The sequence below is a fragment of the Nematolebias whitei genome, chromosome 1 (assembly GCF_014905685.2).
Source record: "Nematolebias whitei isolate Nwh7 chromosome 1, NemWhi1, whole genome shotgun sequence".
Lineage (NCBI taxonomy): Eukaryota > Metazoa > Chordata > Actinopteri > Cyprinodontiformes > Rivulidae > Nematolebias > Nematolebias whitei.
The window spans coordinates 65906264-65928546 of record NC_056498.1 but is presented as its reverse complement, the minus strand read 5'-3'; the positions used below and the strand labels follow the sequence as shown (position 1 = coordinate 65928546).

Sequence of the window (22283 nt, the reverse complement as noted above, 5' to 3'; positions counted from 1 at the left end):
TTTCATGTTGCTGCTGATCTGTTTCATGTTGCTGCTGATCTGTTTCAGTGTTGATGTGTTCATGCGTGCACATCCGCTCACACAGACTCATGTTCATGTTTGTGCTGATGTTCAATGTTTTTATGTTATGAGTACTTAGTGTATATTTAATTGATGTTTTTCTTAGTTCATATCTTAAATGTTATTACTGTTTTTCTTATACATTTTATTGTTGGATGTAACTGGGACCCTGTGTACATAATTTCGCTCCACCACATGTACCACATGAGGTGCGAATGACAATAAAGAAACTCTGACTCTGACTGAAATGTTCTGGCCACCCTGAGCACAGCATGTTCCTATGGATGCTGCTTATACAAACCAACCAACCCTTTATTTGAAATGGATTGAGCATTATTGTTGGAATACATTTGGACAAATAAAGAAAAAAAAATCCAGATTATTGTAGCTGGAGTCTAAACGTTAACATATTTGCAGGTTAAGATCCCTGTCAATGTTATTTTTTTTTTACCTCAGTGAAACACAAAAATAAATAAGTGTGGATGATATTTTTTTATTCCTGTGTACATTGTATAATCCCCATTGTGTTGTTGCTCTGTGAGATTTATCAGGTTTGATAAAGTCCCTGAAGGACGAGATTAACGGTAATTGTGAGAAAAGGTTGAGTGTGACCCGTCCTGCAGCTCTCACCGACTTGCATGGGCGAGTGTTTTCGCTGCGTCCTTTGTTAGTGATGACGCATTGATGCACTCTGCAGCCATCATGGACAAACCCCTCTGGATAACCCCACTGAGTGCAGCTGACATTTAGAAATGCCTGTCAGCCACACAGTTCATTTGTCAAATAGGCGCTCGTTTCATCCACTTTCCTGTTTGTTCGTTTTATTTTATATTCTCCAACCAAGTGACCAAACTGTCTTTCTCAGTTCTCTTTTAGTAGCTGCACAGTTCCTCCTGAGATGAGCTTTTCCAGCACAGAAGTTGGGATTCTCCCCTAACAGATCTGAGGGGTCGTGATCCGTCACTCCGTGTTGTGTCACTTTGGTGAACGCTCTGCCATCTTTGTTATGAACGTCCCCGCTCTGTTTGAAACAGAGGCGTCCTTTTTGATGTTATCAGTTTGATCACAGAGCTCAAGTGTTTTCATCTCTCAGCCTGCTTCCTTTAATCACATCTGTGTTAAAACCAGCTGCCTTATCGCCGGCATGGTCTGTGAGTATATTCAAGTGATGCAACCTTCCTCCTCTGTTTCTCAGCCCTGTCGCCTCGCTCCATGTTTTATTCTCACTCGCTCAGGAGAATTTATTTCCCCTCCGAATACATTTTCTGCAGCCCCTCTTTTATAAAATCATCGATTTTCGGTCGTGTCAGCGCAGCAGGACGGTTTCCTTATCTGCCGTGGCAGGAGCACAAATACAGAAAGGCTGCTAAATAATGCAGGAGCGGCGGCATCAATAAACGGAGACATGGGAGGCATCAGATTAACGGCCAGGTCATAAACTCTTTGAGGTCTCACCGCGCTAATGCGTGACTCCATCAGGCTCAACAAGGTTGAACTACACAACCAACAATCGCTCACGAGGCCCAGCGTTCAGGGCAGTTTACTTGAAGTGTCCTCCTCGGTCACAGGGGAGCTGAGATGAGCTCGGCGCCGCAGCGAGAACGGGGAAAATCAGTTCCGACAGTGACGTCCTCGCCTGTGAAGACAATATTTACCTCTCTGCGAAATAAAACCGCGAGGGTCAAAAACGAAGGTCCTCGCCTTCACGAGGGCTGCTTGTATCAAATGTTTGGTGGATTTATCACCTTCTGAGGAACTAGCTTCCTTTACCGTAAATGTTTACTCTGATGATGAGTCATCGCAAATAAAGAGTGGCGGTTAACATTAAATATCATCAAATGACTCGTCTTTATTATATCAGGCAGAGCATTATGCTCCAAAAGATGCTCCATCTCCTGTCAGATTATTTTATACCCAGAGCCAATCTAATCAAATGTGTCGACTTTATTGGGTTTTTGAGGCTTGGAGGGGGATTCTGAACAGTCAGTGTAAGATTTTCCTCCAATTTTTCTACATTTATTCCAATTTTATCCTTTTGCAGTGTAAAAACAGCTAAAAACAGCTATTTGGTTTGATTTACAGGAGATTTGACTATTTTGTCCTCACATGTTAAATAAACAAACTAAATAAGTTTTGTTAATATATATTTTTCAGTCAATTTAACGATTCAGTTTTGTTGCACCCTTTGTCCCCCAGAGTTTTAATGATATAAAAATATTTTTCTCGCAGCTCCAGGTTTCTGAAGCCTTGCTCACATTTTATTTTGGAGCACACGACGATGTACGGCTATTGAGGATCTTGAATCATGCATGACACTGTTCACAAGGAATGAGGTCAAGGACCTGACATGAAAACTGTTCTAGAGGAGAAAAAGTTAGAAGTTGAAAACACCAAGGAGCTTGATCCAAACCAAAAGACAACTGATGTGGAAAGATCAAGAGCTGAAGAAGGAGGATACGGGGATATAACTTGGCCCTCTTATCACAGTGTTAATCGTATACTGTACTTTTCGCTGTATAAGTCACACCTTTTTGCATAAATTAGCATGCCCTGCCACTTATACAGTGAAGTGACATTTTCCCCCCATAGTTATAACCCAGTTTTTGGCTGAGATCTGACGATTTCATTCATTCTGACATGGAAAATATTGAACACTGCCATTTTCAGCCGAGTAATATGGCAAGCCAAGTCAAATGGTATTAGAGGGCTAGCATTACAGTGGGTATCCAGTTATTAAGAAGAAAGGAAACAGTTTGTTCAAATAAATGATGTAAGATCTGAACTTTGCAACATCACATGTGGAGTGCCTCAAGGTTCTGTACTTGGACCTAAGTTATTTATTTTATATATAAATGAGCTGGTTAATGTGTCAGGACTGTTTAGATGTGTTTTATTTGCAGATGATACTACATTTCTTTGTTCGGGTAAAGATATAGAACGAATGTTGGAGTTGGTACAGACAGAATTTGTAAAAATACAAAATTGGTTTCAACTAAACAAATTATCATTAAATTTGGATAAAACAAATTACATGATACAATAAGAGAACTGTCGATGCTCATTTAGAGTCGATGGTGTTGAGATGTGTAGAGTCAGTGAGGTGAAGTTTCTGGGTGTCATCATTGATGAAAAACTGACATGGAAACCTCACATAAATAATTTTAAAACAAAAAATATATAAATTTATGGCAGTATTGTGCAAAGTAAGGGAGTTACTCAACGATAAAGCACTGTTTATGTTGTATAATGCAATAATTGTCCCACACTTAATTTACTGTATTGAAGTCTGGGGTAAAGCATGTAAAACAATTATAAATTCTATTTTTATTTTACAGAAAGGAGCTGTAAGATTTATCTCTAGAAAAGATTATAGATATCCATCAAATACATTGTTTTATCAACTGAAGATATTAAAATTATATGACTTGGTTGAATATAATATTTTACTGTTTATATATGAGGTGCACAAAAACATACTGCCTTCAAATATCCAAGTAAATTTTGTTAAAAGGGAGAGTGGTTATTATCTCAGGGGGATAGAGATGTTTGTGAAGCGTTGGTTTCGTACCAGTTTGAAGGAGCGGTCTACTATAATTCAAGGAATAGGAATGTGGAATGGTCTGAAGGATGATGTTAAAACTGCCAGATCTATGTACATATTCAAGAAAATGATAAAAGTTTATTTTCTGAAGGAATATGGAAAAGTATAATATGTATCTATACAAATTGTTGTTTGAGTTGATATTGTTTTTATTTAGCTTTGTTGTTTTGTAAAATACTTTTGTTTGAATATACTCTGGGGAAAAAAAAGGGCAGATATCATAAGATTTATTCTTCTTCTGCTGCCTTTCATTTTATTTTTTGATAGTATATATATTTTTTTGTTTTCTATTGTATGCAGTTATTTTGTTTTTAATGAAATGAATAAATTTCTAAATAAAAAAAAAGTGCCTCATTAATAGATAAAAGTGGCTATTAATGAGACACTTGGCTTGTCACAAAAATGGAGGATGGAATGTGACAAATAAATAAATCATGAAATAAGTCATTTCATTGTGTATTTAATAATTTAATTGTGTATTTAATAATTTAATTGTGTATGTAATGATTTAATGATGTATTTAATAATTAAATGATACATTACATTATTACATTATTACATTATTACATCAAATCAGCTGCATTTCACTGCGCCGCCTAGGCGAAATGCAGCTAATTTGACCATTAAAGTGAATTTATTAAGGAAAAGTTCAACTGAGACACACCATTACTATGACATTGAGAAAATAAATAATTGTTTGTAGGTGTTCTTGTTAAATTTTGAAGAAATGCACAGAGAGTCATCCCTCTGCGCGGTCCCGCAGCCGCGATTTGGCTTTTGAAATGCAGCTGATTTGACCATTAAAGTGCATTTATTAAGGAAACGTTCAACTGAGACACACCTTTGCTAGTATTTTAGGCAAACAAAATAATTGTTTTTAAGTGTTAATCTTGTTAAATTCTTGTTAAAGTCCTCCCGTGCACGTTCCCGCAGCCACCATTTGGCAGCCAATCGATTTTTGGCACAACACCTGCCACGTTTCCAGGTGGTCAGAGGTGACACATAACAAACACGACCTGTCAGTGGTGATGCATAAAAGATGTGACGTCTACGGCTAAGCAGCATATTTATGGTTGTTTTGGACTGATGCAACTTATACGGCAGTGCGACGTGTACGGCTGAAATTACGATACTTACATTTTGAACATTTGTCCTTTTTTCACCAATAAAACTAACGGCTCTAACTGTGAGAACACACAAAAAGGACATTTATCTGAGACACTATCAAAATATGTAAATAATTTTAAAACAAATGGGCTTTATGAATTTGCACATGAACATCATGTCTCGTTCCTAAACTTGTTATTGTTAAAATAATCCATAAATGATCGTATTAATTATAATTACATCTTATTCTTTTAATGTGTTGTCATATGAGCTCAGCTCAGTGAGACTGACAGTCCATAAAATCCAAACGGGATTAAAAATGGTTTTGTCCATAAAAATATAAGATCTTTCAATGCACATTGTGATGAAGGATGAATTATCAGGGATTTATAGTCAGGTTTATTTGGGGTAGTTATCTTTAAACAAGAAGCAAGAAATGAACACAAAAAGGTTAAGGAGCATCTTAAAACTAAAATTTCTTAACGGTTTTATTTCTAAGAGCAATAGATTCTATAAAAAACGTATAAGTTTTTTGTCCAAAATGATGTACCAGTAGTTTGTTTGTATATTTTATTGGGAAATGCCATTTTTCTTCCCGTCACTATTTGTATTGAACAAAATATGTAGAGTATGATTTGATTAAATTCAGGTTTTAAACATTTAATTATAACTACAAATGATGTAAAGAAAATATCTACTTTCTTACAAACGTTTATGTAAAAATAAAGCCTTTCTTGTGCTGTACAATATAAGTGAATACAGTTTTTTGTGTGTGTAATTACACTTTTCCTTTCCACTAATATTGACTCTTTTCTCTCTTTTTGCTGTCATTTCTCCAGGAGGTTGAGGTCAGTTCTTTCTCCTCTATCCGCCTTTTGTATGATGTCTTTTTCATTTACGACCCATTTCCTCATCCGTTCATGCACACTTTCTTCTATACTCATCGCCTGCAACTTAATTAGGGCGAATAATGGGCTAATTAAACGGGGGATAAAAAGCAGCGCACTTAAAAGACGTGTCACCACCAACTCCGTGCGTATGTCTTATTGCACATTCGTCAGGTTAATTTCCATACAGAATGTGCAGAACAAAGAAGACCTATCTGTTCCCACTGATACTCACTAATCACGCCATTATTTTCAGTGTTCTGCGAGAATTTAAATCACGTTCTCCGATGTGATGGTGCTCATATGTTCCACTGTCTGTGAGACCAGCAGCAGCACTGTGCACTCCTTATTCTCTGCAGCTGCAGTTAACAGATTTATTTTACGTGTTTCTGCAGGATGATTATGTGCGTTCCTGGGATGAAGATCAAGGCTCTAATGACAGTAAGTTTCACACTTTCTTTGTTCACACCATGTGGCTGGCTAAATCCATGACAGCTAACAGTTAGCAAGGGATTTCTCATGTTTAGTGGAAAAGTGGAACCCAAAGTGCAGAACCAAAACTCAGAGAGTCGAAGGTAAAACAAAATTAAATAATTTGTTAAAACAAGAAAACAAAAAACTGATGCAGGGCTGACCCATGCAAGGCATAAGCAGCGGCTGCTTAGGGCTCCAGGGCCACTAGGGTGCACCCTAAGTGGAAGCACACGTTTTAGGAATTTTGTGAAGTATTGAAGGAAGAAGTAGCATAAATGGGTCAAATGTGTGAGTAAAGGTTGTTTAATATTTTAAGTTCAGTTTTTCAAATTGTTGCATACATTTACATACTTTTAAGAACTAATTACTTAACTTTAGATTATTTTTTTTAACAATTTTACATGGTTTCAAGTAGGCCTGTCACGATAACAAATTTTGCTGGGTGATTAATTGTCTCCGAAATTATTGCGATAAATGATAATATTATTTGAAATTTGACAATAATTTGTAATTATTGTCAAATTTAAGAAGAAATGGTTGTTAATTTGATTTGTGTGTAGAACCTTTTTTTGATGACTAGATGACAGCATAAGACTGTTTGAACCGAAGGATGGATAGTGAGGGAGTGAGCAGCGTTTCTTTAAGAAAAATGGGAGGGAGGCCCCTTGACTTGACATGGGCTGTCTCTCTTTGGTTCTCAAAATGGTGGATGCTCGGTGTGGTTTGAGCTCTTTAGCATAGCATTTGTCACACAAAGCTTTTAATTAAAAAAAAATCAGTAAACAAGTTCTCTGCTTCTTTTTGCAGAGACAAACTTTTTACACAAAGGCACGGGTTTCAACCGTGAATTTTGGAGCTTCGACAAGACGGAGGGTTTTTCCCCTGAGGTCAGCCTGTTAGCTTAGCTCGTAGCTTAGCTTCTCAGCTTAGCTGCTTTTAACGATCCAAAAACGCGATTTTGGACGGTTAAAACGGATTTTAAAGAGAAAAGAGAAAGGGAGGGGTCAGTGAAGAGCACCGGAGTTGAGCCTTTTGTCATCCAGTGTCTTCAGTAGAAAGAGAGAGACATGAAGAAACGATAAAGCCGATAAATGATAATGAGGTCAATAATTTTCATTTATCATGTGATTAATTGATTTATTGTTTATTCCGACAGGCCTAGTTTCAAGTGATTGTTCATTTGCGTTATTTAAATGTAAATGAACAAATGCAGATCATTTTCCTTGATATTTTTATTTTATTTTGTCTGTTTTTGCAGTTTAATTTATTTTTATGCATCTAAGTTATATTATCTGTTGTTTATTGTTGATCTTGCACTACAAATTATTTTGAACTTTACTGTTGCAGTTCTTTGGCACCAAAGATAATAAACTAGATGAAACTTTTGCTGTAAAATGCGTACTGGTGTGTTTTTTTTTCCTTTGTTACTTTTAGTACCACATGTATACATATAAGATCATGTGAACAGGGCTGTCAGAGTTGCAGTGATTTTATGTTACAAGGGTGAATGATCTGATCATCTGTCTGTTGATTGCAGTAATCCACATTATTAGCAGAAACAGAGGGCCCCAAACCAAATTTCGCTTAGGGCCCCATGGAGGCTTTGTCCAGCACTGAGCTGACATATAGTACCAAAAAATATTAACTCAATGAAAAAGCAGTAGTAGACTCAAGAGGGAACACAAACATGAAGGGACTGAAAAGTAAATTGCACAGACAACAAATGAGAAAAATGACACAAGCTTTAAAGGGAAACTAATGAGAGAGAAACGACAAGACCGGCAGTGCCAAGTCTCTTTCTAACACAGATTTAAATCACTCTCTACTTTTCCAATGAACAGATGAAGGTAAAAATATCAACACATTGTTTTTTCTTTTCTCTGCAGACAAACACCCAGAAACCAAGAATTTGACCTGATGCAACACTTACTGTTCTCCCGTGAGAACCCGTGTAACCTCAGCGTTAACGCCACTAAGAGATTACATGTGCGTTATTCATATTTTAATATCTTGTTCTGAGAAATATTTTAGAGGGTCCTAATTAAAAATTTAATTAAACTAAATCATTTACAGCCCCAAATCTAAACTACTTCATCATACCATAATATATTTCAGTTGACAACTTTATTGCTTCTAATGAAGGCATGATACAAATTTCGATTTCAATTTTAATTCAATTCAGTTTATTTATATAGCGCCAAGTCACAACAGAAGTCTTCTCAGGGCACTGAACAGAAACATTCATATATATAAAAATAATAGTTTAACATTTATCTGAGGAGCAGACCGCTTTGAATTTAACTCCATCACAGACTCTCGTTTTGAGAAAGCATGAAGGCGACAGTGGAAAGGAAAAACTCCCTCATGAGGAAGAAACATCTAGCAGAACCAGGTTCAGGACAAGCAGCCATCTGCTTTAACCGGCTGGATTTAAGAGGAACAGGAAGGAGGAACAGATACACAATGGCAGGTCGAGAATCACATGTTAAGATAGAAATAAATTCAAATGAAAACTATTAATTTATAACAATTAATTTTAAGAGATGAGGTCAATTTGTCCTCCAGTAGTCTAAGCCTATGGCAGCATAAGAAGTCGACCCTAACTATAGGATTTATCAAAAAGGAAAGTCTTGAGCCCAGTCTTAAAACTGGACAATGTGTCAGCCTTACAGACAGAAACTGGAAGTTGGTTCCACAAGAGAGGAGCCTGATAACTGAAAGATCTTCCTCCCATTCTGATCTTAGAAACTCTAGGAACCACAAGTAAACCTGCAGTCTGAGGGCGAAGTGCTCTGTTACGAAAATATGGGACAAAAAGGTATTGAATATAAGATGGAGCTAGGTTGTTGAGGGCTTTGTAGGTTAGAAGTAAGATTTTGAATTCTATTCAATTTGAAAAGAATAACATAACACAAGACAAAAAGTTTCATGGATCGAAACTAAGATTGTGTCATGACACCTCTTAAAAACGTGTTGTAATCTACTTGCCTGGGTGATGGTTTGGTTTTGCAGGCGTATAAATTGGAATTAAAGCATAAATGGAAACACAAACAAAGGGGCCAAAAGAAAAATGCTAAAATACATGTGTTTTACACCCAGCATTATCACAAGAGCTTCAATACAGAGCATTTTCCTTATGTTCCCACTGGTTGAACCTCAAACCATGAGCACCTCCTCTGTTGCCTCCTCTTTCTTTTGGATACACTGGACCTGGAGCCATGTGCTCAGGCCTTGGACAGCCGAGGTCTCGTCCTTGACTTCTTCTGCAACTGCAGCCCTAATTGAGCCTCTGCCAGATTAAGTCATGGCACTGAGTCGTAGTCCCAACCGTGGTCGTTTGATTTGCAGCTTAAACGAAGTCAGCTGAGTGGCGGAGTGCATTAACGCAATTTCCAAGTGCTTAATGAAGGATTAATTATGGCTTCTCATAAAAGGACAGACCGAGAGGTAAAGGCATGAGAAGAGAGGGTGGGAGCTAATATGCTTTGATTTAGTGTTAAGCTCCTGGCGTCATCATTTTTCCTGCCAAGCTGAAGAGCATATGAACACTGTGGAGTGTGGGGATGAAAGGAAGTTGTTATGAATAGATTGGATTCTAATGGAAATTAAAATAGGTCTTGTTTATCTGTAAAAAAAAAAAAAAATGCTGAGGTCATTTAGAAAAACAATATTCACAAAAACATCTTGAGTCTGGTAAGTGAGACAACAAAGGGCTCAGATAGTTAGACGGACTTCTGTGATCAGTAAGTGACTGATAAAAACATACAATTCCCAGCCAGGTTGTCTAGTTTCCCCAAAATGTGTCTTTTCCAGATGGATTAAGGTGATCGATCCACTGATTTGGAAACACACAGGGATAGCCAACCACAGCACAATGATAAGGAAAAGAGAATTCAGGCTGCCCTTCGGCTGGAGCTTTGTGCCATCTTTAGCTACTGGAAGCACGGCAGGAGACCGTACATGTCTAAGTAAAAGAATCCAAATCAGTCAAGGAACCCAATGTTTAATTGTCATATCAAAACCTAAACTTCAACAAAGGTGGTTAATTTCATGGATTGATTATTATTTAAGTTGAAAAGCAGAATTTATGTTATATAAAGCTTAAGCATTTCAAAGTTGTGAGAAAAGTGCCCATTCTAGTGAACTTCTATGTTAACTGACTGCTAATGCTGTGTTACAGCAGGACAATCTCTACTCATTATTGGCTTTGTGTCCTGCAAGTAACTTCATTCATGGTTTTTTTGTTTCTTATCCTATACTCACGTGTTGTGTGTTATTTGTTATTTGTGATGGCCCAAGCAAGATGAGCTCCAAACGTGCTGCGCAAATCCAATTTTAACATCACTGCCTAAAGGAAACCAATGAGTGCTGCCCTTAGACAATAGCAACTGAGACAAAAGAAAGAGGGGAAAAAAAAAAAAGAGTAAAAACCAACATGGAGCTGTTTAAACGGTTTAAAGTTCCCAATCTTAAGAAACACAGACCGGTGTGACGTCAGATCTTATCCCCCTCTCTTTGTCAGAGCTGTGATTTGTTCAGCGATGCAAAACCTAGAACTTTGCTCGCTCCAACAGATTTACGTGCACAAACATGCACACACATCAGATACAGCTCTAAAACACTTTATTTTTTTTGAAAGGAATACAAGACACTGAAGGAAAATTCTCTGCTTGGATCATGATAGTGAAGCTGTTCTCTCATCATTTAACTTGTGTTAGAAGGAGTGTTTTATCTCTTTTTTTCTGAGTAGTAGATTATTGTACTAGCTGTTTTTCCACAGTAAGCAGTTGACTTTTAATATAATATAGATGTAGATTTATGTTTGAGGGGTTTAGATACTTTTTGAAGAAAACACACCTGCACACCCCAAAGCAGACCAGGAAAGGTTTAATGTATAGATTTATGCTTTTTGTTAAAGGTAAGGCAGATTGTTTATCAACCCCTGATTAATTTAATATTACTTAAATAATGCTCATATAAAATATTATGTAAAATGTATGTAAAACAATTGAAGCTACAAAACTGTCTTGTCGGTGTACTGTATGTAAATAAAGCTTGTCTTCCCTCATGTTTCCTGCAGTCATCGTGGTTGTGGGAAAAAAATAAAATAAACGGCACCAATTCAATTTTTAAAGGTTTTCAAACATGGTGTGTTCATTAAAATGTGGGTTGAAAAGGTGAAACACCCACACCTGCCTCCACCCTCAATTGCCCCACTCTGAGCCCTTGAGCAAGGCCCTTAACCTCCCCCATCTGCTCCCAAACAGGTCTCTCTTGAACATGAGTCCTCATGACTCATTGAGACTACCTGTATAAATAAAGGCTAAAATCAATTAAATTCAGTTTATTTATATAGGATTCAGTCGCAACAGAAGTTGCCTCAGGGCAGTGAACAAAAACATTCACATACATAATGCCAGTTAGTCACGTTATCTATCTAAGGAAGGAAACTAATAAAAATAAAATAAAAATTAGAAGAGCCTTTCAGAAATCATTTGACTAATTAGGATGTTCTGTTCAACAGCTGCACATAAGAAGTTTTATAACAAGTTTAATAATAACTTCCTGCTTGCTCTTGCCGAAGACGGACGCTTCTCCACTCGCTCCTGCCTCCCTCCTGTGTCTGCTCTCTTGTCCTGTGAATCTTTTTCAGAGCCTCTCCATACATATCTTCCAAATTGTAAATTATGGATCTGGTCAGCTGGTCTCTCAATGCAATTGATAAAATTTTCTCGACGAGAAGAGAAGAAAAAGGAGAGCCCTCATGCCCCTGAAGGGACACTCGCAGCTGAATACACTATGGATTTCTGGGGGCAGTGGAAGTAACAAAAAAAGCTAGATTATAAGGTGAATGTAGAAAACTAAAAACAGGAACATGTCTGCATTAGTCCTTGCCAGGAGTCCAACAGATTCTTAAAGCCACTCGACAAATTTGGAAGGCGTGGGCAGCGGTTCTGGCACTTGTGAGGCTGCCTGCCTTGTGTGAAGGAATGTGTCGTGCTTTGAGCTCTCAGACTCAAGATGTTTTGTGAGCTAAACCATAAACTGGACAAGATTAGAATCACAGGCCACTCATGGCTCCTGGAACTCACTGGTGTGAATGATTCGACCTTGGAGAAGACTACAAGCACGGCCCGGTGGAGTGTCCACAAAAAAAACACAAAAAAGCAGAACTGTGAAGGCAGACAAAAAAAATCTAGCAGAGTCGGCCTGTCCCAGAACAAATCTTGTTTTCTGAATCTGGCTTCCCCGCTTGGCCTTGAATAGGCCAACTATCTAAAATTTCTCCTGGATGTTATGTGAACAACACACACACACACCTGCTCCCTTCCCAAGGACATCTGTGGACCTGTATCAGAGCTGAGCCAGCTGATAGACACTGTGCCATCACTTATAAGGACTATGGAATTTTCTGTCAGTGTACATGGACAACTCACTGCCTTTATCGGCCTCCTCATCCATAAATGTATTATGATGTTATTAGTATGTTGCTGTTTATGTACAAAGTCTTTTTTTTGCAACTTTCACACTGTGACCCGGCCAGGACATATAATGCGAGATACTTTTTTTTTTTTACCTCCCCATTCCTTGTGTTTTCTCTTTTCCTTATCTACTTTTGTCTGTAGCAGGTCTCTCTTGTAAATGAGTCCTCAAGGCTCAATGGGAACTAACCTGTATTAATAAAGGTTGAATGAATGAACGAAAAATAAAGCACTGACATAATTTATTGCATTCATTTTGTATTAATTTCCTGTTTGTGGTTCTGACTTTTAAAGCACTTTTGCAGTAGAAGATTTAACAGTTGGGCAATTTTGGTTAATGTCTTCACAATAAAGATGCAGCAATAATAAAATAATATTAAATGTTTAAAATACCCCGGCACAAAATACAGTATGTCAGCTTGTACAATGATTTCAATTACGGCATATAGTAAATTGTGCAACAAATGGCATGCCATCAATATAAATGTGTGTAATCTGTGCATTTGTTGGTGCAAAAGAAATGTTTTTTTTTACTTGTTTCCATGTTAGATATTGTAGAATTTGAGCGTTGTTCTTTTCGAAGCCGTGTTCTGTCTATTAGTTTTATATAGTTAGTACCTCATCAGTTAGAGTATGGAGTGTGAAGGGCAAAAGTCTATTTCCAGGCAAGGCTAATAGCTTGCCAAAGGGCTCGGTTTGTATTGTTTTTCAGTCCTATAAAACTAATCTTTCTCAAAAACAACATGTCTGTGTGGAAAAACATACTAATGGTTAACATCTGCTCTTTTGTATGACACCGTTTGTTTAGTTGTTTTGCAGTTTTCTCTACGGAACAACAATCCAGTTATTTTGCTAATGTTTGTGTGCTGAGCACAGGCGCACTGAAACAGAGTACGTATGTATGCATAAGCCGAGTCATACACGAGTGTAGAGGTTTAATGATAGCTAATGTAATGTTATTTTATCCCTGTATGTTGTTTTTAAGAAAAAACTTATTTTATAAGTTGGAAAAACAATATAAAATATCTTGTTTGGCTAACAGTTAGCCTAGCCTGGAGGTAGATAGACCTTTTCTTCATACTCTGTACACTACGACTGATAAAATACAGACTAATGATTACTAATTAATAATCTGGGAGAATATCACCTAAAATTGACCAGACTATTCCTTTAAACCTTTTATTATTATTATTATTATTTGCTTATTAAGACCATACTGATATGTTTGGCTAGCAGTGGGAAATAAATTATTCACCAATTGTTGGGTTTCACAACCAAATTCTGTTGAGTACAATGTTTAGGCTCAAGGCTGTGTTTTAGATAAGAAGCATTTCTATTTTTATTTTATAGTTTGAAACCTTTTTCTCTTTCAGCGCGAGTGCTCTTCCTCCCATCATTGATCTGCCTTCCCTTATGAGTGGCCTAATGAAGCAGAGAAGTGAAAAGAGATTTATTCCTCTGATGCATCTCTAAATCAGTGTGATGTTTTTAGTCTGAAGCTCTGAGCCTGCAGGCGTCATTTCTCAGCCAGGCAGCTCACACCGCTGCACATCCGAGCAGAGGAAGTCAAAGCTTCAGAACTGTCAACACTCCTAACACGGGGCGTCGATGCCGACAAACGGCCGAGGTGTGAATTTGCATTTAGGCCCTGCCACGGCTGACTACTCTTAAATCAGCACAGCACTGAGTGAGGGAGGCATCTGGATAATTTGCTGTTGATTCCTGCAGTTGATTCATCAATCTAGCTACTGATTGAATCACTTGGCTGTTAAGACAGTCAACACTGCTGGCCAGCTACCTCTTGTAATTTGGACTTGTAAGAACAAACAAGCTTACACACTGAGAGCGATGCTTAGAAGCTCATGTATAGGCTCCCATAAAATATCTTTTCTAGTTTCCAGTAAAAACTGGTACATTTAGAAGCCATTAAGAGCCAGAGTTATGGTGAATAGACATTTTGTGGTAAATCATTGGCTTTAAATCAATGGCAGACAGTAAGGAGTTGGGAAAACACGCTGAGTCCACACTCTGATGTTTGCAGTTTAACACCTCTTGAGGATATTGTTAGATAAAGGGGACTTGTAGCCCAAATGTACAGACACTTAATGGAAGTCTGTGTCGCCAAAGTCACCTAAGGAGCTAAAGGCAAATCAACAGCTCCTTCATTTTTCTTGGAAAACATCTATCCACTTTTGCTGTTTCCACTTTGTAATATTCAACCAATCCATTATCCTTTATCTTGCTACAGTTCTGAGCTTCTGTAAACACACCGACTTGGACTGCCCTTTTCACACTCCCAAAGTGTGTCTTCCGTCACCGCTTACTGTTCTGTATTGTCTGACTACAAACATTTTTATTTTGTGACGGTATTCAGGATCGCCACCAACTCTAGTCATCTCCCCCTTGTATGTCAAACAAAGCTTTCCAAAACAGTCTCCTAAATACAACGGAGCTTTAGGGCCACGTTAAAAAAATAAAATAAAATAAAAATTACATTGCCATGCTAAAAATAAAAACAATAAAAGCCATAAAATTACAAGAATAAAGTCGTAGAATTATGAAAATAAAGTTGTACACAACACAACAGTAAGTGGCAGTATTGAAACACGTTATGAGTAAGAGCGTCAATAACAGTAAAGTTTAACATTCTTCATTGTACCACAGTTAAAATGCAGTAAACCCTGTTTTACCGTGTCGGAGTTCGGCTAATATTACGACTCATTTAGCATCGGATTGGTCTTTTGCTGACACGCCTACTGGATTGATTGACAGGTCGCGTCATGGAGCCGACTCGTAGAATGACAGTTGTAAACAAAAAAAAAGGATCGTATGACTTTATTCTCGTAATATTAAGACTTTATTCTACGTTATTCTCGTAATTTTATGGCTTTTAATTTTTTTTTCTTAGCGTGTCAATGGTTTTTTTTTTGTTGTTTTTTTTGCGTGGCCCTAAAGCTCCGTCATACCTAAAGGCAAAGGTGGATGATAATGTTTTCCCTATGTCTCTGTAAATGTGTTCATGTGTCTGTCCATTATCAAAAAATCTCTGAAACCACTGCACAGAATTTAATGAAACGGGTAGGAAATAACCATTAGATGTACATTAAATAATTCCAAATCAGGATAACCACCTTAATGGACTGTTAAACACAAAAATGACTTTAATCAAGCCAAGTTTGCATTTACCGTATGTGGTAAAACCTGGCGCACTATAAGGTGCACTTAAAATCCTTTAATTTTATCAAAAATCGACAGTGAGCATAAAGACACATAAAGACACTGTCTTTATGTGGTACAACTGAACAATGTGGAGCGTTATTGTGAATGAGCTGAATAAAGTTGGGCTTATCTGACTGTTTTGTTTCGCTTAATGCGCCTTATAATCCGGTGCGCCTTATAGTCCGAAAAATACGGTATTACATCAGAATTTGGTGTGGTAGAAGCTGAGTTGTTCATAACGCATACTCTGAGCATTATTTTCAAGGTTTGACCAAAATGGCTGCAACTCCATCATTTCTCAGCGTATGAGGATTTAACTAAAACTCGTAGATGAAAGATCATATGCATTTCTTCAGAGAGCTTGACCTTTAATTTTAGCTGTTTCAAACATAAAAAACCCAAAGTCTATTAAGTTATTTAGCACCAATCATTTACTACTTCGTCCAATTTTTAGAGCCACGACCCACTTTGGTATTACTAAGAAAACTAAATACAGAATCAGTGATGACATTAGAGGCTGAGTGAGTCAATAGATAAAAGGTCTGATGATGAAGCTGTGGTCTGAGCTCTGCTTCTACGGTCCTCTTTCAGATGAACCTTCACAAATCTGGACTGTATGAAGTTTAATTAGGAGTGGCTGCTGCTGCAGGCAAATGTTTTTCACTGAAAAAAAAAAGACTTAGAGGAAGTAAAAATGAAAGTCTATGCTTTTAGGTATTAAAATGATAAAGAGGAAGTGATTGAGGGAAATTATAAGCAAACAACAAGAAGAGTAAGAAGGGGGACAAAGGCGATTGGTCTGAAGATGCAGAAGGAGAGGATGAAGGAATGCAACAAAAAAAAAACGTGATAGAAATGTCGATTTGCAAACGCAGTTGGACAAGGGGGGGGGGGGGGGGGTTGAAAGTACAGGGAGTGAGCGAGAGAGAGAGAGGGAGAGTTCTGAGAAGCTTCAGATGGAACTGCAAATCACAGTCAACCAAGAAATGATTCCCGGACCACTGAGAGCCGGTTGCCATGGAAACGTCATCATTGCAGGCACTGCTTTAATCTGTGGAAGCTTGTTAAGTTAACATGAGGCTTAAGGCAGCCACCTTATGCTTCTGTACTCACAACACGACGCTGTGCCAGGACTGTTGCTGCTCGCTGCAAACAAGATGTCTTCACAAATGTTTCTGTTGTTTTTTTTTTTTTAGAAGACTCTTTTCTTTATAGTTGCGTTCTTTTGTTCTTTTCTTTTAGCATAAGTACTGGTTTAAAAATGTTCCGACTCTGCTGTTTGGAAACACCCATCCCCCCAAACCACTGTGGGAGCTGACTCTAATTGTATCAATTTAGGAGAGAAGTGGCAACGTGATTCTGATGGATTAGACAAGAGTGAAAAATCAAACTTGAAGAAAGGTCTGGGAGACGGGAGTGATCTTTTACTTTGTACACTGCGATTGGGTTAAGGGGCAACCCGAGTACACGACTCCACTGTTGACTGTCTAAATGGACGAGGCTTTAACGTCCAGCAGCAGAGCGGTCATTCTTCCAGTCACACAAGCAGCTCAGTCCTGACAGTGGGGTTGTTATGTTTAAGATTGGATTTGCATCTCAAATCAGATATCAGCTGGTTCGCTCCAGTCATCCTGCAGAATCAGCAGCATTAATAGTATTCACTGTGGGACATGAGACGATAATAAGCCTGCCTGCTTAATGATTACAGCGCCACAAAGCTGCATACAATGAGACCAAGAGATGAATTTAAGTAGGATTTACAAGTGCGTAGATGAAGCCTGCAGAAAAGGCATAGTTCTGTTTGTTGCTCTCATGGATTGTGTAGATGAATAAAGACACTGGAAAAGTTAGACAGAATGGAGAGGCGCATCCAAGTCAGATTCCAGGAAGCCTGCTTGGACCAGATAGCTGAGACATGTGAGGTGCTGACATCCGGTCCAGCATTAGCTGCAAGATGACAGTGTGATGGATGGAGGCAGCGTGAGTGAGACATCAAGGCTTTAACCTAAAGATTGTGAGAAGCTTTCATCAGCTAAAGTGTAGTACTTAATATAGATTAACAAATAAAATAAATTGACCAGTGAAGCCAAACTGTAGCACATCCCTCAAAGAAAAAACGTCTGTTTATTGAATACAGTATGATTACCTTCAGGCGAGGTTTACATCTCATTAATAAATTTAACATACTGCTTGTAGGCGTGTATTGATGTTATATTCTGTTGCTGTAAGCAAAATCTAAAAAATAGTCATGTTTAGAGATTCAAAGCTAGTTGGCAGCATGATGGATCAGTGGTTAGCACTGTTGCCTCACAGCAAGAAGGTCCTGGGTTCAATGCCCGGTTGGACCTGGGGTCTTTCTGTGTGGAGTTTGCATGTTCTTCTCATGCTTGCGTGGGTTTTCTCCGGGTTCTCCGGTTTCCTCCCACAGATCAAAAACATGCATGTTAGGCTGCCTTCAGGCCCAGGCCTCCCTTGCACAAGATGCACAACGGGATTTGCCTGGTTAAATAAAGATTAATAAATAAAAAAATAAAAGACATATAGATCATTGGTCCTCATAAAATACTAAGCTTCAAATACCACAATTGTGGCAGCTTGGACTCATTTTTGAACAGATCAAAAATCTGACGTAAACAAGCAAATTGATCAATCTACAATGCTCCTAACTCGAACCTTAAAACCAGACCTGCTTCTTAATCCCAACCTTCACCCTTTAACTAGATCTATATGCCAAGGGACACACCCTGTAGACTGATAAACCTCTGATGAGTCTTCCTTCGGTGACGGTGTTTATGATAAAGCTTGAATCGCCCCTTAAATTGAACGTCTAACACAGAGAATGTGTTCCAGATTTCTAACAACAAAACTAAAAAATTTTTGATCACTAATCCTGCACATTTTCGTCTTCTCATAGCTGTAAAATTGATCTATAAATATGATATTTGAAACTTCTGCTACTGTAGTACTTTTCCTGACTATCTTGATCACGGGAAGCCATTTTGCTGCCGTGTTTGCCACTGGACCATCGTCCCTGTTGCTACGTCATTAGCCGTCAGCAGATTTTGCATTGCATTTCATTATTTTATATGTTTTATTTTAGTTAATATTTTATAAAAAATAAAAAAATAAAACAGCTCAGCAATTGTCAATAAGTGTCTGAGTTGTATTTTACTGCAAAAAATACCAACATTTTGCACGGGGCTGCATAGTGTTGAGATCTGGGCTGTACTGGTTTTACCAATCTTTGCATTTTAGCCACCAGGCTGAGCAAAGGGATCTTCATTGACATGTAACAGCTGTGTCTTGCCTTAGACTCTCTCTTTCAAAGTAGTTTCAAGTTTGGGCTTGTTTAAGATCATTTATTGAGAACAATAAAAATAATGCAATTAAGATAAGATTGTGGTTTAAATTGCGTTACTGAGAACATCACTGCATATAGACATACTGTGGTTATAGCTCTTCTTATAATACGTGTTATGTTGTCATCATTGTATGTTCCCATACAATGATGGCATTCGTTCTCTGCATTTAACCCATCACAACTAGGATACACCCAGGTGGAGCAGTGGGCAGCTATGTAGGCGCCCGGGGAGCAGTTAGGGATTAGGTGTCTTGCTCAAGGATACCACGACATGTGGGAATGGCGGGAAGTCAAGCCTGCGACTTTCTCATCCCAAGTTGGCTGCCCTGCCTCTACGCCATCTCGGCCCCCGGGGTTCTTCTGCTCCACGACAAAAGAACCCAAATTTGTTAAAAGTTTAATCCATTTTCCGTGCACTTTTGCCACTTTTGGTGCTAGCAGGTCTTAAAGACATTTAGCCACTTGCACATCGGTTAACTATCACTCTCTCTAGTTTTCACAGGGGTTCAATTAATTATCAAGTTCCTGCAATTACCATTATACATGTACGTATATGCAGTTTTTAAAAATGCATAGAGTTGCTACCCATTTTAACAAACAGTCGCACAATGCAAAGCTACTAAATGTCAACGGTTGGACCTCAGGGTACATGTTTTTTCAGAGTGCAACTGCATGTGGACATATGATTGTAGGAAACAGTGCAAATAGCAATTTAAACAACTATCCTCTGGACATAGAAAAGCCCTTATTCCTACTGTCTGCAGCAAGTGTCCCTTCATTCTGCTCAACACTGAACATTAACATGCTGAATAGGCACTTCTCTAATTAACCCAAGTGTGCATGTACAAAAACAAAACACTTCAGAGACATTCTAATCTTCATTGTTGTAGTCGACAGACTTGTAATTTTTTTTTTTTTTTTCGTAGAGTACTGAAATATTTGCTCCTTAACAAATTACAGAATGCTTCATAATTTATATTTATAACATATTCAAGAGCATCAGTTTGCACTGTGGGAATAATGTAGACAGATTCAGGTTATAGTGAGAAAGTCAAGAAGAGCCATAGTTGGCAGATAAATTCATAGATTTTTTATTTTTTATTTTTTGGAGCCATGGAAACATTGCATTGTGATATCATTTGACGTTTTATTTATTTTCATTGGTGGAAACCAGCTTCCATACACTGCACAGCTAATTTTCCGTCTTTTTTTCCAGATGTAGACACCACCAAGAACCCTTGTCAAAAGGTTAAGTGCAGCCGACACAAGGTGTGTATCGCCCAGGGCTATCAGAGAGCCGTGTGCGTCAACCGCAAGAAGCTTGAACACAGGTGAGTAAGAACTGCTTAACTCCTGCAAACACAGAAGTCCCTGTCTAAGTCACTGACACCAGGTCAGCGCTGCTAGTTTACACTGGTTGTCAGACAGGATTGTGTTGCGCTGCAGGCCAGAATAATGAAGCTTGTTTGTGCATCCGAATGGTTTGACTCCCTGCTGTTTAATGAGAAGCTAATGTATTCAGACAACATGGAGGAGACTGTTTGCGTCATGCTCTCATGCTCAGCTTAGAGCTGCTGTGTCTGAATTATCGCAGCAGTGGCTGTCTCAGCTGGACATAATGAGGCTGAAGTGTTTGGATGTTCTCTGTCCAACAGACTGAAGCAGCCCACTCTCCACTCTCCTAATGGAAACTGTCAGCCCTGTCCCATCTCGTCCACCGGGCCTGTGTGTGGATCGGACGGACACAACTATGCCTCAAAGGTACAACTAAAACAAATTAATACCTGTGGAGATGGGAAATGATGTTATATAGTTGTGGTTTTTTTTTTTGGCTACTTACAGTATTTAGTGGCTCTGAAATCGTCCTGGTTGTGGAACACTGGACCAGCTCTACACTCTCAGCAGGGTCCTGGAGGGTGCGTGGGAGTTTGCCCAACTGGTCTACATGTGCTTTGTGGACTTTGAGAAGGCGTTCAATCGCGTCCCTCTGGGAACCCTGTCGGGGGTACTCCGGGAGTATGGGGTACCAGGCCCTTTGATACGGGCTGTTAGGTCCCTGTATGACTGGTGTCAGAGCCTGGTCCGCATTGCTGGCAGTAAGTCGGGCTTGTTCCCGGTGAGAGTTGGACTCCACCAAGGTTGCCCTTTGTCACCGATTCTGTTCATAACTTTTATGGACAGAATTTCTAGGCGCAGACAAGGTGTTGAGGGGATCTGTTTTGGTGGCCTTAGGATTGCGTCTCTGCTTTTTGCAGAGGATGTGGTCTTATTGGCTTCATCGGGTCGTGATCTACAGGTTTTGCTGGAGCGGTTCGCAGCCGAGTGCAACACAGCCGGGATGAAGATCAGTTCCTCCAAATCTGAGGCCATGGTCTTGAGCCGGAAAAGGGTAGAGTGCCCTCTCCGGGTCAGGGAGGAGGTCCTGCCCCAAGTGGAGGAGTTCAAGTATCTTGGGGTCTTGTTCACGAATGAGGGAAAAATGGAGCGTGAGATCAATAGGCGGATAGGTGCAGTGTCTGCAGTGAAGCGGGCGCTGTACAGGTCTGTCGTGGTGAAGAGAGAGCTGAGTCAAAAGGCGAAGCTCTCAATTTACCGATCAATCTACGCTCCTACCCTCATCTATGGTCATGAGCTTTGAGGGGGGGCCGAAAGAACGAGATCTCGGATACAAGCAGCCGAAATGAGTTTTCTCCGCAGGGTGTCTGGGCTCTCCCTTAGAAATAGGGTGAGAAGCTCAGTCATCCGGGAGGGACTCAGACTAGAGCCGCTGCTTCTCCACGTCGAGAGGAGCCAGTTGAGGTGGCTCAGGCATCTGGTTAGGATGCCTCCTGGACGCCTCCCTGGTGAGGTGTTCCAGACACGTCCCACCGGGAGGAGACCCAGAGGAAGACCCTGGACATGCTGGAGGGACTATGTTTCTCAGCTGGCCTGGGAACGCCTCGGGACTCCCCCGGAGGAGCTGGTCCAAGTGGCTGGGGAGAGGGAAGTCTAGGCCTCCCTACTTAAGCTGCTACCACCGCGACCTGACCCCGGATAAGTGGAAGAAGATGGATGGATGGATGGATGGATGGATGGATGGATGGATGGATGGA

General features: G+C 39.2%; 1 protein-coding gene across 1 annotated transcript in view; it reads left to right on the top strand.

Annotated features, from left to right (window-relative positions):
- The window catches only part of spock2 (SPARC (osteonectin), cwcv and kazal like domains proteoglycan 2), a 56277-nt gene that overhangs the window by 22442 nt on the left and 11552 nt on the right, over positions 1-22283 (top strand). The window contains exons 2-5 of the mRNA XM_037686713.1: positions 5608-5616; positions 6051-6096; positions 20408-20522; positions 20847-20952. Coding sequence (XP_037542641.1) covers positions 5608-5616; positions 6051-6096; positions 20408-20522; positions 20847-20952 — 276 coding nt within the window. The remainder of the gene's footprint in view (positions 1-5607; positions 5617-6050; positions 6097-20407; positions 20523-20846; positions 20953-22283) is intronic.